This window comes from Scyliorhinus torazame, unplaced genomic scaffold, assembly GCF_047496885.1.
Source record: "Scyliorhinus torazame isolate Kashiwa2021f unplaced genomic scaffold, sScyTor2.1 scaffold_830, whole genome shotgun sequence".
In the NCBI taxonomy this organism is placed as follows: domain Eukaryota; kingdom Metazoa; phylum Chordata; class Chondrichthyes; order Carcharhiniformes; family Scyliorhinidae; genus Scyliorhinus; species Scyliorhinus torazame.
In genome coordinates, this window is record NW_027308557.1 from 1 (window position 1) to 12,553 (window position 12,553).

Consider the following 12,553-nt stretch of genomic DNA (forward strand, 5'->3'; position numbering starts at 1 on the left):
GACAGTGTAGAGGGAGCTTTACTCTGTATCTAACCCCGTGCTGTACCTGTCCTGGGAGTGTTTGATGGGGACAGTGTAGAGGGAGCTTTACTCTGTATCTTACCCCATGCTGTACCTGTCCTGGGAGAGTTTGATGGGGACAGTGTAGAGGGAGCTTTGCTCTGTATCTAACCCCGTGCTGTACCTGTCCTGGGAGTGTTTGATGGGGACAGTGTAGAGGGAGCTTTACTCTGTATCTAACCCCGTGCTGTACCTGTCCTGGGAGTGTTTGATGGGGACAGTGTAGAGGGAGCTTTACTCTGTATCTAACCCCGTGCTGTATCTGTCCTGGGGGTGTTTGATGGGGACAGTGTAGAGGGAGCTTGACTCTGCATCTAACCAGTGCTGTACCTGTCCTGGGCGTGTTTGATGGGGACTGTGTAGAGGGAGCTTTACTCTGTATCTAACCCTGTGCTGTACCTGTCCTGGGAGTGTTTGATGGGTCAGTGTAGAGGGAGCTTTACTCGGTATCTAACCCCGCACTGTACCTGTCCTGGGAGTGTTTGATGGGGACAGTGTCGAGGGAGCTTTACTCTGTATCTAACCCTGTGCTGGACCTGTCCTGGGAGTGTTTGATGGGGACAGTGTAGAGGGAGCTTTACTCTGTATCTAACCCTGTGCTGTACCTGTCCTGGCAATGTTTGATGGGGACAGTGTAGAGGGAGCTTTACTCTGTATCTAACCCCGTGATGTACCTGTCCTGGGAGAGTTTCTACACAGACATTAAAATAGCTGAATTTCCTAGTTCCCTACAGTCCGAACCTTGTTGAGCACAAGCTTTGCTGAGTAAATATTATAACCCATTATCAACCTCAATATTCCAACGTTAAAAGAACGGGTAAGGTTTAACCAAATGAAATTCAATAGTCTGTAGAGGAACTCTAGGGTGACTACTTAAATTGAAACGGAGTACAGGAGTGAAGCGTTTTGGCACTTGTATCATTGCTGTCTTTCAAAGCAGACCCAGAGCATCGCACTCATATCCCAAATGCAGATACAACATAGGTGGCACAGGGGTTAGCACTTTTGCTTCACAGCGGCAAGGACTCGGGTTCGATTCCCGGCTTGGGTCTGCACATTCTCCCCGTGTCTGCATGGATCTCACCCCCACAATCCAAAAAGATGTGTAGCTTAGGCGGATTGGCCGGGCTAAATTGCCCCTTAATTGGAAATATATTTTTTTAAATAACAATCTTCCGAATGAAAGTAACGCCAGGCTGAAAGCTACAGGTTAACAGTCGCCCTCGGCCGTTAACCCCCCTCACCTGCTTCTTCCGTCGGGCTGTTGGGGACAATGATGGGAGTTGCTCCAAAGTCCTCCTGAGATGGATCAATGACATCGATGGAACCTCTGGAAAAGAGGCCGTGCATTATCAGAAATCACAGGCAGATATTAATCATCCAATAATCAAACACGGCCAGGCAGACAGCTGCATAGCACATCACACAGGCTGGCACCAGCTTAACACCCAAACAGCCTTTGAGGGGTGGGGGTGGGGGGGCCCAGCAATGGCCTTTGCCTCAAGAGTCATTTATGGTGTCGCAGAATGAGTCGCAGAAAGTTGGTTTTCAGGTGCAACAGGTGATTAGGAAGGCAAATGGAATTTTGTCCTTCATTGCTAGAGGGATGGAGTTTAAGACTAGGGAGGTTATGCTGCAATTGTATAAGGTGTTAGTGAGGCCGCATCTGGAGTAGTGTGTTCAGTTTTGGTCTCCTTACTTGAGAAAGGACGTACTGGCACTGGAGGGTGTGCAGAGGAGATTCACTAGGTTAATCCCAGAGCTGAAGGGGTTGGATTACGAGGAGAGGTTGAGTAGACTGGGACTGTACTCGTTGGAATTTAGAAGGATGAGGGGGGATCTTATAGAAACATATAAAATTATGAAGGGAATAGATAGGATAGATGCGGGCAGGTTGTTTCCACTGGCGGGTGAAAGCAGAACTAGGGGGCATAGCCTCAAAATAAGGGGAAGTAGATTTAGGACTGAGTTTCGGAGGAACTTCTTCACCCAAAGGGTTGTGAATCTATCGAATTCCTTGCCCAGTGAAGCAGTAGAGGCTCCTTCATTAAATGTTTTTAAGATAAAGATAGATAGTTTTTTGAAGAATAAAGGGATTAAAAGGGTTATGGTGTTCGGGCCGGAAAGTGGAGCTGAGTCCACAAAAGATCAGCCATGATCTCATTGAATGGTGGAGCAGGCTCGAGGGGCCAGATGGCCTACTCCTGCTCCTAGTTCTTATGTTCTTATGGCACAGATTGAGGCCATTCAGCCAAGTGTCCCCCTGCCAGCTCCCTGTGGTGCAGTTCAGTTGGTCCCATAGCCCCGCTCAGTCACGGTGGCAACCCACCCCCTTCCGGGTAGGCTTATTTCCTTCAAGCACACAACCCCTCCTCCCCCCACAGAAAGAGGTTTTATTTTCCCCCTCACATCCCACGTCCAAAGCCTGTGTCCCTTCGGCCTTGTCCAATCTGCCGCTGGGAAGACCTTTCCCTTGTCTAAGTCTCCACAAACAAACCATAGAATCAGAGAATTTACAGTGCAGGAGGAGGCCATTCGGCCCTTGGAAAAAGCATCCGACATCAACCCACGCCTCCACCCTATTGCCATAACCCTGGGGCAGCACGGTGGCTAGCACTGGGACTGCGGCGCTGAGGTCTCCGGTTCGAATCCCGGCCCTGGGTCACTGTCCGTGTGGGGTTTGCACATTCTCCCCGTGTCTGCGTGGGTTTCGCCCCCACAACCCAAAGATGTGCAGGGTAGGTGGATTGGCCACGCTCAATTGCCCCTTAATTGGAAAAATAATAATTGGTACTCTAAATTTTTTTTTATTTTTAAAGTAACCCCTCCTAACCTTTTTGGACACTAAGGGGCAATTTATCACGGCCAATCCCCCTAACCTGCACATCTTTGGACTGTGGGAGGAAACCGGAGCTCGCGGAGGAAACCCACGCAGACACGGGGAGAACGTGCAGACTCCGCACAGACAGTGACCCAAGCCGGGAATCGAACCTGGGTCCCTGGAGTCGTGAAGCAGCAGTGCTAACCACTGTGCTACCGTGCTATCCCCCCCCCCCCAAAAAGTCTACTTTCCCCCAATCCCAGCCTCATTCTAATTTTAAATCACTCCGTCATGCAGCCGTGCCTTCAGCTGCCTGGGACCTCAGCTCCGGAATTCTCTCCAGAAACCTCTGCACCTCCCGAGCTCTCTCAAAACCGGTGCTAAAATCTCCTATTGCCATTTGCTGACATGATAATAATCGCTTGTCACAAGTAGGCTTCAATGAAGTTACTGTGAAAAGCCCCTAGTCGCCACATTCCGGCGCCTGTTCGGGGACTTGAACCCGCGCTGCAGGCCTTGTTCTGCATTACAAGTCAGCTGTTTAGCCCACTGTGCTAAACCGGCCCCTATCAAACCAGACATGTTTGATAACATTCCTGTAGTCCTCTTATTCTGTTAATAGGTGCTATACAAATGCAAGTTGCTGTTTGATTAGAAGGATGGATGGGTTTCCTATTAGAAACGAAAGAGATTTGTTTTTTTTGAATACATTTAGAGTTCCCAATTAATTCTTTTCCAATTAAGGGGCAATTTAGCGTGGCCAATCCACCTACCCTGCACATCTTTGGGTTGTGGGGGCGAAACCCACGCAGACACGGGGAGAATGTGCAAACTCCACACGGACAGCGACCCGGGGCCGGGATCGAACCCGGGTCCTCGGCGCCGTGAGGCAGCAGTGCTAACCACTGCGCCACCGTGCCGCCCCTCGGAGGGAAGGGGATTTAACATCAGTCAAGGACCTCCCAATGCATCTCCCAGATTGTAACGCTCATTCCTCTGCCGCAGTAATTAATGTGCGTCATCATCTCCAACCAGGAATAATCCTGCTAAATGGACAATCCCTCAATCGAGGGGGGCTCTGGGCAGGGGGGCCACATTGTAGCAGGTCTTCTTTGATCCAGGGGCAACGTAATAATCGGAATCAGTGCTCAGGCGGTTAATCTGCATCTCCCGGTGATCAGCAACATCCTCCAACCAAACAATAAACACTCCAGAGCCGTCACTTCAGCATCAGCACCTGCAGTACCCAGCAGCAAAGGACATGTCCCAGGGAGGAGCAGGGAATTCAATTCACCAGCAGTAACATAGCAACAAGGAACACGATACCAACGGAATACCTCTTCAACACTCAATAGTTATCTTTTACCGCAATTAGAGACAGAAAGACACACACACGGGCACACACACACACGGACACACACACACACGGACACGGACACACACGGACACGGACACACACGGACACGGACACACACGGACACGGACACGGACACGGACACACACGGACACACACGGACACACGGAGAACGTGCACTGAAATTAGTCTGCCTGCTCGCTGCAGCAAATAACCTCAACGTTAATAAATGGAGGGGTTTTCCTGCTCTCTGCCATCTGCAGTTTCAGAATAATCAGACACAACACGAAGTGACTGATGGGAATATCGGAGTGACAGACGCTCCCTTGGGTATGAGACCTCAGGGAGGCTCACTGTGAAGGGACAATGCTCGGCCCAGCCTCCCACACAAGCTCCCAAAGGCTTTGCATTAACATCACATCCTGTGGTGCAGTGCTCCCTCAATACTGCCCCCCCCCCCCCTGGGGGGGGGGGGCGTTGTGTGTTGGGGGTGAGGATATGTGGGGGGGCAGGGAGGGGTGAGGGGGGAGCAGGGGAGGGGTGAGGGGCAAAGATGTGGGGGGGTGGGGAGGGGCGAGGAAGGTGTGGGGGGGGTAAGGATGGGTGAGGGGGGAAGGAGTGAGGGGGAGAGAGGTGAGGGGAGGCGTGGGGAGGAGTGAGGGGTGTGTGGGGGGGGGTTGTGGGGGAGGGGGGTGGGGGAGGGGTGAGGGGCAAAGATGTGGGGGGGTGGGGCAGGAAGGTGTGGGGGGGAGGGATGGGTGAGGGGAGGGATGAGGGTGAAAGAGGTGAGGGAGTGTTTGGGGGAGGAGTGAGGGGAGGAGTGAGGGTGTGTGTGGAGAGGGAGGGGTGTGGAGGAGGAGTGAAGGGGCTGTGGAGGGGGAGGGAGGGGTGTGGGGATGTGGGGGGGTATGGGGAGGAGTGAGGGGGTGTGGAGGGGGAGGGAGGGGTGTGGGGGTGTGTGGGGAGGAGTGGAGGGGATGTGGAGGGGGAGGGAGGGGTGTGGGGGAGGAATGAGGGGGGTGGAGGGGAAGGGAGGGGTGTGGGGGGAGGAGTGAGGGGGGTGTGGAGGGGGAGGGAGGGGTGTGGGGGGGTGTGGGGGAGGAGTGGGGGGGCTGTGGAGAGGGAGGGAGGGGTGTGGGGGAGGAATGAGGGGGGGTGGAGGGGGAGGGAGGGGTGTGGGGGTGTGGGGGAGGAGTGAGGGGGGGTGTGTGGGGGAGGAGTGGGGGGGATGTGGAGGGGGAGGGAGGGGTGTGGGGGAGAAGTGAGGGGGGGTGGAGGGGGAGGGAGGGGTGTGGGGGTGGACTGCCCGTAAGCCCCCGTCCCCCCCCGGCCAGGCCCAGCTAAGGGTCCAACGCTCAAGGTAATGAGCCGCAGCCAATGGGGGAACCAGTGAATCTCCCATGGCGATGACAGGAGCTGCTTACAGGCGTAGGAGGTGCCTTCAGAAAGAGGCCTTGCCTGTCTTCAAAGCAGACACCTCAAAAAGCCTCTTCCCTCAGTCATCGTGCTCGCTGAAGCTGGAGAGACAGAGAGTCTGAGGAGTTGCTGCCCCGGGTCAGTGAGATGGGGGGGAAAGGAGAGGAGCACCTCCCCTTGGGACATCTGTGGGACTGTTAAACAGTCCTGACAATTGGTAAGCTCCTCCTTCAGACCATTGCACACGGGCACAATCTACCCCAGCGCCTCAAGACAAGAGGCGAGACTCAGGCTGGGCACCCAGTCGGTGTTTAATTTGCTGCCCGGGCCAAGGCAGCGGGATCACCTGTGCTGTGACGCACACCATGGTCAAATAGCTCATGGCCCGTGCCCTTTCCCTTTGTCAGACAGGGGTATGATGGGCTCGGCGGACAGCAGGGGGGACAGACAGATCGGGCAGGAATCAGGAAGACTGGGATTGCAGGACAATCGACAATCTGAACCAGCATGGCCACACGCAACAATCAAGTAGCATTCATTGCAGAGTCCGACAGCACGCTCGCTGTTTGGAGGGAGCGCTCACGGCAGCCGTCGCTCTCCGTCCCATTGGACAGAACCACCTCGAAAAGGACATTCACTCCATCCCCCCTCCCCCCGGGTAAAATATCCCCAAAACAGTGACTCCCACCCGGGGCTCCCCCCCCCTCCGAGGCTCTGTCAGTGAAAGCAGATTCCCAAACTGGATCAATACTCCAACGTTACAAACTGGCAGGAGTTACAGGGGAACAGAGCGAGCAGGGCAGTGGGACTGAGTGAATAGAGCGAGCAGGGCAGTGGGGCTGAGTGAATAGAACGAGCAAGGCAGTGGGACTGAGTGAATAGAGCGAGCAGGGCAGTGGGGCTGAGTGAATAGAGCGAGCAGGGCAGTGGGGCTGAGTGAATAGAGCGAGCAGGGCAGTGGGGCTGAGTGAATAGAGCGAGGAGGGCAGTGGGGCTGAGTGAATAGAGCGAGCAGGGCAGTGGGGCTGAGTGAATAGAGCGAGCAGGGCAGTGGAGCTGAGTGAATAGAGCGAGCAGGGCAGTGGGGCTGAGTGACGAGAGCAAGCAGGGCAGTGGGGCTGAGTGAATAGAGCGAGCAGGGCAGTGGGGCTGAGTGCATAGAGCGAGCAGGGCAGTGGGGCTGAGTGAATAGAGCGAGCAGGGCAGTGGGGCTGAGTGCATAGAGCAAGCAAGGCAGTGGGACTGAGTGAATAGAGCAAGCAAGGCAGTGGGACTGAGTGAATAGAGCAAGCAGGGCAGTGGGGCTGAGTGCATAGAGCAAGCAAGGCAGTGGGACTGAGTGAATAGAGCGAGCAGGGCAGTGGGGCTGAGTGAATAGAGCAAACAGGGCAGTGGGGCTGAGTGCATAGAGCAAGCAAGGCAGTGGGACTGAGTGAATAGAGCGAGCAGGGCAGTGGGGCTGAGTGAATAGAGCGAGCAAGGCAGTGGGACTGAGTGAATAGAGCGAGCAGGGCAGTGGGGCTGAGTGAATAGAGCGAGCAGGGCAGTGGGGCTGAGTGAATAGAGCGAGCAGGGCAGTGGGGCTGAGTGAATAGAGCGAGCAGGGCAGTGGGGCTGAGTGAATAGAGCGAGCAGGGCAGTGGGGCTGAGTGAATAGAGCAAGCAGCGCAGTGGGACTGAGTGGCTAGAGCGAGCAGGGCAGTGGGACTGAGTGGATAGAGTGAGCAGGGCAGTGGGATTGAATGAATAGAGCGAGCAGGGCAGTGGGATTGAGTGAATAGAGCGAGCAGGGCAGTGGGACTGAGTGAATAGAGCGAGCAGGGCAGTGGGACTGAGTGAATAGAGCGAGCAGGGCAGTGGGACTGAGTGAATAGAGCGAGCAGGGCAGTGGGACTGAGTGGATAGAGCGAGCAGGGCAGTGGGGCTGAGTGAATAGAGCGAGCAGGGCAGCGGGGTTGAGTGAATAGAGCGAGCAGGGCAGTGGGGCTGAGTGAATAGAGCGAGCAGCGCAGTGGGACTGAGTGGATAGAGTGAGCAGGGCAGTGGGATTGAATGAATAGAGCGAGCAGGGCAGTGGGATTGAGTGAATAGAGCGAGCAGGGCAGTGGGACTGAGTGAATAGAGCGAGCAGGGCAGTGAGATTGAGTGAATAGAGCGAGCAGTGCAGTGGGGCTGAGTGAATAGAGCGAGCAGGGCAGTGGGATTGAGTGGACAGAGCAAGCAGGGCAGTGGGGCTGAGTGGATAGAGCAAGCAGGGCAGTGCGATTGAGTGAAGAGAGCGATCAGGGCAGTGGGGCTGAGTGACTAGAGCGAGCAGGGCAATGGGACTGAGTGGATAGAGCGAGCAGCGCAGTGGGATTGAGTGAATAGAGCAAGCAGGGCAGTGGGGCTGAGTGAATAGATTGAGCAGGGCAGTGGGACTGAGTGAATAGAGCGAGCAGGGCAGTGGGACTGAGTGAATAGAGCGAGCAGGGCAGTGGGATTGAGTGGACAGAGCGAGCACGGCAGTGGGGCTGAGTTAATTGAGCGAGCAGGGCAGTGGGGCTGAGTGAATAGAGCGAGTAGGACAGTGGGATTGAGTGGCCGGAGCGAGCAGCGAAGTGGGATTGAGTGGACAGAGCGAGCAAGGCAGTGGGATTGAGTGAATAGAGCGAGCAGGGCAGTGGGATTGAGTGAATAGAGCGAGCAGGGCAGTGGGATTGAGTGAATAGAGCGAGCAGGGCAGTGGGATTGAGTGAATAGAGCGAGCAAGGCAGTGGGACTGAGTGAATAGAGCGAGCAGGGCAGTGGGACTGAGTGGATAGAGCGAGCAGGGCAGTGGGACTGAGTGAATAGAGCGAGCAAGGCAGTGGGACTGAGGGAATAGAGCGAGCAGGGCAGTGGAACTGAGTGAATAGAGCGAGCAGGGCAGTGGGATTGAGCGAATAGAGCGAGCAGGGCAGTGGGATTGAGTGAATAGAGCGAGGAGGGCAGTGGGACTGAGTGAAGAGAGCGAGCAGGGCAGTTTGACTGAGTGGATAAAGCGAGCAGGGCAGTGGGACTGAGTGGATAAAGCGAGAAGGGCAGTGGGATTGAGTGAATAGAGCGCGCAGGGCAGTGGGATTGAGTGAATAGAGCGAGCAAGGCAGTGGGACTGAGTGGATAGAGCGAGCAGGGCAGTGGGATTGAGTGGACAGAGCGAGCAGGGCAGTGGGGCTGAGTGAATAGAGCGAGCAGGGCAGTGGGACTGAGTGAATAGAGCGAGCAGGGCAGTGGGATTGAGTGAATAGAGCGAGCAGGGCAGTGGGCTGAGTGAATAGAGCGAGCAGGGCAGTGGGATTGAGTGAATAGAGCGAGCAGGGCAGTGGGGCTGAGTGAATAGAGCGAGCAGGGCAGTGGGACTGAGTGGATAGAGCGAGCAGGGCAGTGGGATTGAGTGAATAGAGCGAGCAGGGCAGTGGGCTGTGTGAATAGAGCGAGCAGGTCAGTGGGATTGAGTGAATAGAGCGAGCAGGGCAGTGGGGCTGAGTGAATAGAGGGAGCTGGGCAGTGGGGCTGAGTGAATAGAGCGAGCAGGGCAGTGGGATTGAGTGAATAGAGCGAGCAGGGCAGTGGGTCTGAGTGAATAGAGCGAGCAGGGCAGTGGGGCTGAGTGAATAGAGCGAGCAGGTCACTGGGACTGAGTGAATAGAGCGAGCAGGTCACTGGGACTGAGTGAATAGAGTGAGCAGGGCAGTGTGATTGAGTGGATAGAGCGAGCAAGGCAGTGGGGCTGAGTGGATAGAGCGATCAGGGCAGTGGGTCTGAGTGAATAGAGCGAGCAGGGCAGTGGGGCTGAGTGAATAGAGCGAGCAGGTCACTGGGACTGAGTGAATAGAGTGAGCAGGGCAGTGTGATTGAGTGGATAGAGCGAGCAAGGCAGTGGAGCTGAGTGGATAGAGCGATCAGGGCAGTGGGACTGAGTGAATAGAGCGAGCAGGGCAGTGTGATTGGGTGGATAGAGCGAGCAAGGCAGTGGGGCTGAGTGGATAGAGCGAGCAGGGCAGTGGGACTGAGTGAATAGAGCGAGCAGGGCAGTGGGATTGAGTGAATAGAGCGAGCAGGGCAGTGGGATTGAGTGAATAGAGCGAGCAGGGCAGTGAGATTGAGTGAATAGAGCGAGCAGGGCAGTGGGTCTGAGTGAATAGAGCGAGCAGGGCAGTGGGGCTGAGTGAATAGAGCGAGCAGGGCAGCGGGACTGAGTGGATAGAGCGAGCAGGGCAGTGGGATTGAGTGGATGGAGCGAGCAGGGCAGTGGGATTGAGTGAATAGAGCGAGCAAGGCAGTGGGATTGAGTCAATAGAGCGAGCAGGGCAGTGGGGCTGAGTGAATAGAGCGAGCAAGGCAGTGGGATTGAGTCAATAGAGCGAGCAAGGCAGTGGGACTGAGTGAATAGAGCGAGCAGGGCAGTGGGACTGAGTGGCTAGAGCGAGCAGGGCAGTGGGGTTGAGTGAATAGAGCGAGCAAGGCAGTGGGACTGAGTGAATACAGCGAGCAGGGCAGTGGGATTGAGTGGACAGAGCGAGCAGGGCAGTGGGGCTGAGTGAATAGAGCGAGCAGGGCAGTGAGATTGAGTGAATAGAGCAAGCAAGGCAGTGGGACTGAGTGAATAGAGCGAGCAGGGCAGTGGGATTGAGTGGATAGAGCGAGCAGGGCAGTGGGACTGAGTGGATAGAGCGAGCAGGGCAGGGGGACTGAGTGAATAGAGCGAGCAGGGCAGTGGGACTGAGTGGATAGAGCGAGCTGGGCAGTGGGTCTGAGCGAGCAGGGCAGTGGGGCTGAGTGAATAGAGAGAGCAGGGCAGTGGGATTGAGTGAATAGAGCGAGCAGGGCAGTGGGTCTGAGTGAATAGAGCGAGCAGGGCAGTGGGATTGAGTGAATAGAGCGAGCAGGGCAGTGGGACTGAGTGAATAGAGCGAGCAGGGCAGTGGGGCTGAGTGAATAGAGCGAGCAGCGCAGTGGGACTGAGTGGATAGAGCGAGCAGGGCAGTGGGGCTGAGTGAATAGAGCGAGCAGGGCAGTGGGGCTGAGTGGATAGAGCGAGCAGGGCAGTGGGACTGAGTGGATAGAGCGAGCAGGGCAGTGGGACTGAGTGGATAGAGCGAGCAGGGCAGTGGGATTGAGTGAATAGAGCAAGCAAGGCAGTGGGACTGAGTGAATAGATCGAGCAGGGCAGTGGGACTGAGTGGATAGAGCGAGCAGGGCAGTGGGATTGAGTGAATAGAGCGAGCAGGGCAGTGGGATTGAGTGAATAGAGCGAGCAGGGCAGTGGGACTGAGTGAATAGAGCGAGCAAGGCAGTGGGGCTGAGTGAATAGAGCGAGCAGGGCAGAGGGACTGAGTGAATAGAGCGAGCAGGGCAGTGGGACTGAGTGGATAGAGCGAGCTGGGCAGTGGGTCTGAGCGAGCAGGGCAGTGGGGCTGAGTGAATATAGAGAGCAGGGCAGTGGGATTGAGTGAATAGAGTGAGCAGGGCAGTGCGTCTGAGTGAATAGAGCGAGCAGGGCAGTGGGATTGAGTGAATAGAGCGAGCAGGGCAGTGGGACTGAGTGAATAGAGCGAGCAGGGCAGTGGGGCTGAGTGAATAGAGCGAGCAGCGCAGTGGGACTGAGTGGATAGAGCGAGCAGGGCAGTGGGGCTGAGTGAATAGAGCGAGCAGGGCAGTGGGGCTGAGTGGATAGAGCGAGCAGGGCAGTGGGACTGAGTGGATAGAGCGAGCAGGGCAGTGGGACTGAGTGGATAGAGCGAGCAGGGCAGTGGGACTGAGTGGATAGAGCGAGCAGGGCAGTGGGATTGAGTGAATAGAGCAAGCAAGGCAGTGGGACTGAGTGAATAGATCGAGCAGGGCAGTGGGACTGAGTGGATAGAGCGAGCAGGGCAGTGGGACTGAGTGAATAGAGCGAGCAGGGCAGTGAGATTGCGTGAATAGAGCGAGCAGGGCAGTGGGATTGAGTGAATAGAGCGAGCAGGGCAGTGGGATTGAGTGAATAGAGCGAGCAAGGCAGTGGGACTGAGTGAATAGAGCGAGCAGGGCAGTGGGACTCAGTGGATAGAGCGAGCAGGGCAGTGGGACTGAGTGAATAGAGCGAGCAGGGCAGTGGGATTGAGTGAATAGAGCGAGCAGGGCAGTGGGGCTGAGTGAATAGAGCGAGCAGGGCAGTGGAATTGAGTGAATGGAGCGAGCAGGGCAGTGGGACGGAGTGAATAGAGCGAGCAGGGCAGTTGGATTGAGTGAATAGAGCGAGCGGGGCAGTGGGGGCGGAGTGAACAGAGCGAACAGGGCAGTGGGATTGAGTGAATAGAGCGAGCAGGGCAGTGGGGCTGAGTGAATAGAGCGAGCAGGGCAGTGGGATTGAGTGGACAGAGCAAGCAGGGCAGTGGGGCTGAGTGGATAGAGCAAGCAGGGCAGTGCGATTGAGTGAAGAGAGCGATCAGGGCAGTGGGACTGAGTGAATAGAGCGAGCAGGGCAGTGGGGCTGAGTGAATAGAGCGAGCAAGGCAGTGGGACTGAGTGAATAGAGCGAGCAGGGCAGTGGGGCTGAGTGAATAGAGCGAGCAGGGCAGTGGGGCTGAGTGAATAGAGCGAGGAGGGCAGTGGGGCTGAGTGAATAGAGCGAGCAGAGCAGTGGGGCTGAGTGAATAGAGCGAGCAGGGCAGTGGGGCTGAGTGAATAGAGCGAGCAGGGCAGTGGGGCTGAGTGAATAGAGCGAGCAGGGCAGTGGGACTGAGTGAATAGAGCGAGCAGGGCAGTGGAGCTGAGTGAATAGAGCGAGCAGGGCAGTGGGGCTGAGTGCATAGAGCGAGCAGGGCAGTGGGGCTGAGTGCATAGAGCAAGCAAGGCAGTGGGGCTGAGTGAATAGAGCGAGCAAGGCAGTGGGACTGAGT

General features: G+C 56.1%; 1 protein-coding gene across 1 annotated transcript in view; it reads right to left on the reverse strand.

Moving 5' to 3' along the window:
* Positions 1-1,304: 1,304 nt before the first annotated feature.
* The window catches only part of LOC140406737 (TP53-binding protein 1-like), a gene marked incomplete at its 3' end in the record, with an annotated part of 88,312 nt that continues 77,063 nt past the window's right edge, over positions 1,305-12,553 (reverse strand). The window contains exon 10 of the mRNA XM_072494687.1: positions 1,305-1,390. Coding sequence (XP_072350788.1) covers positions 1,305-1,390 — 86 coding nt within the window. The remainder of the gene's footprint in view (positions 1,391-12,553) is intronic.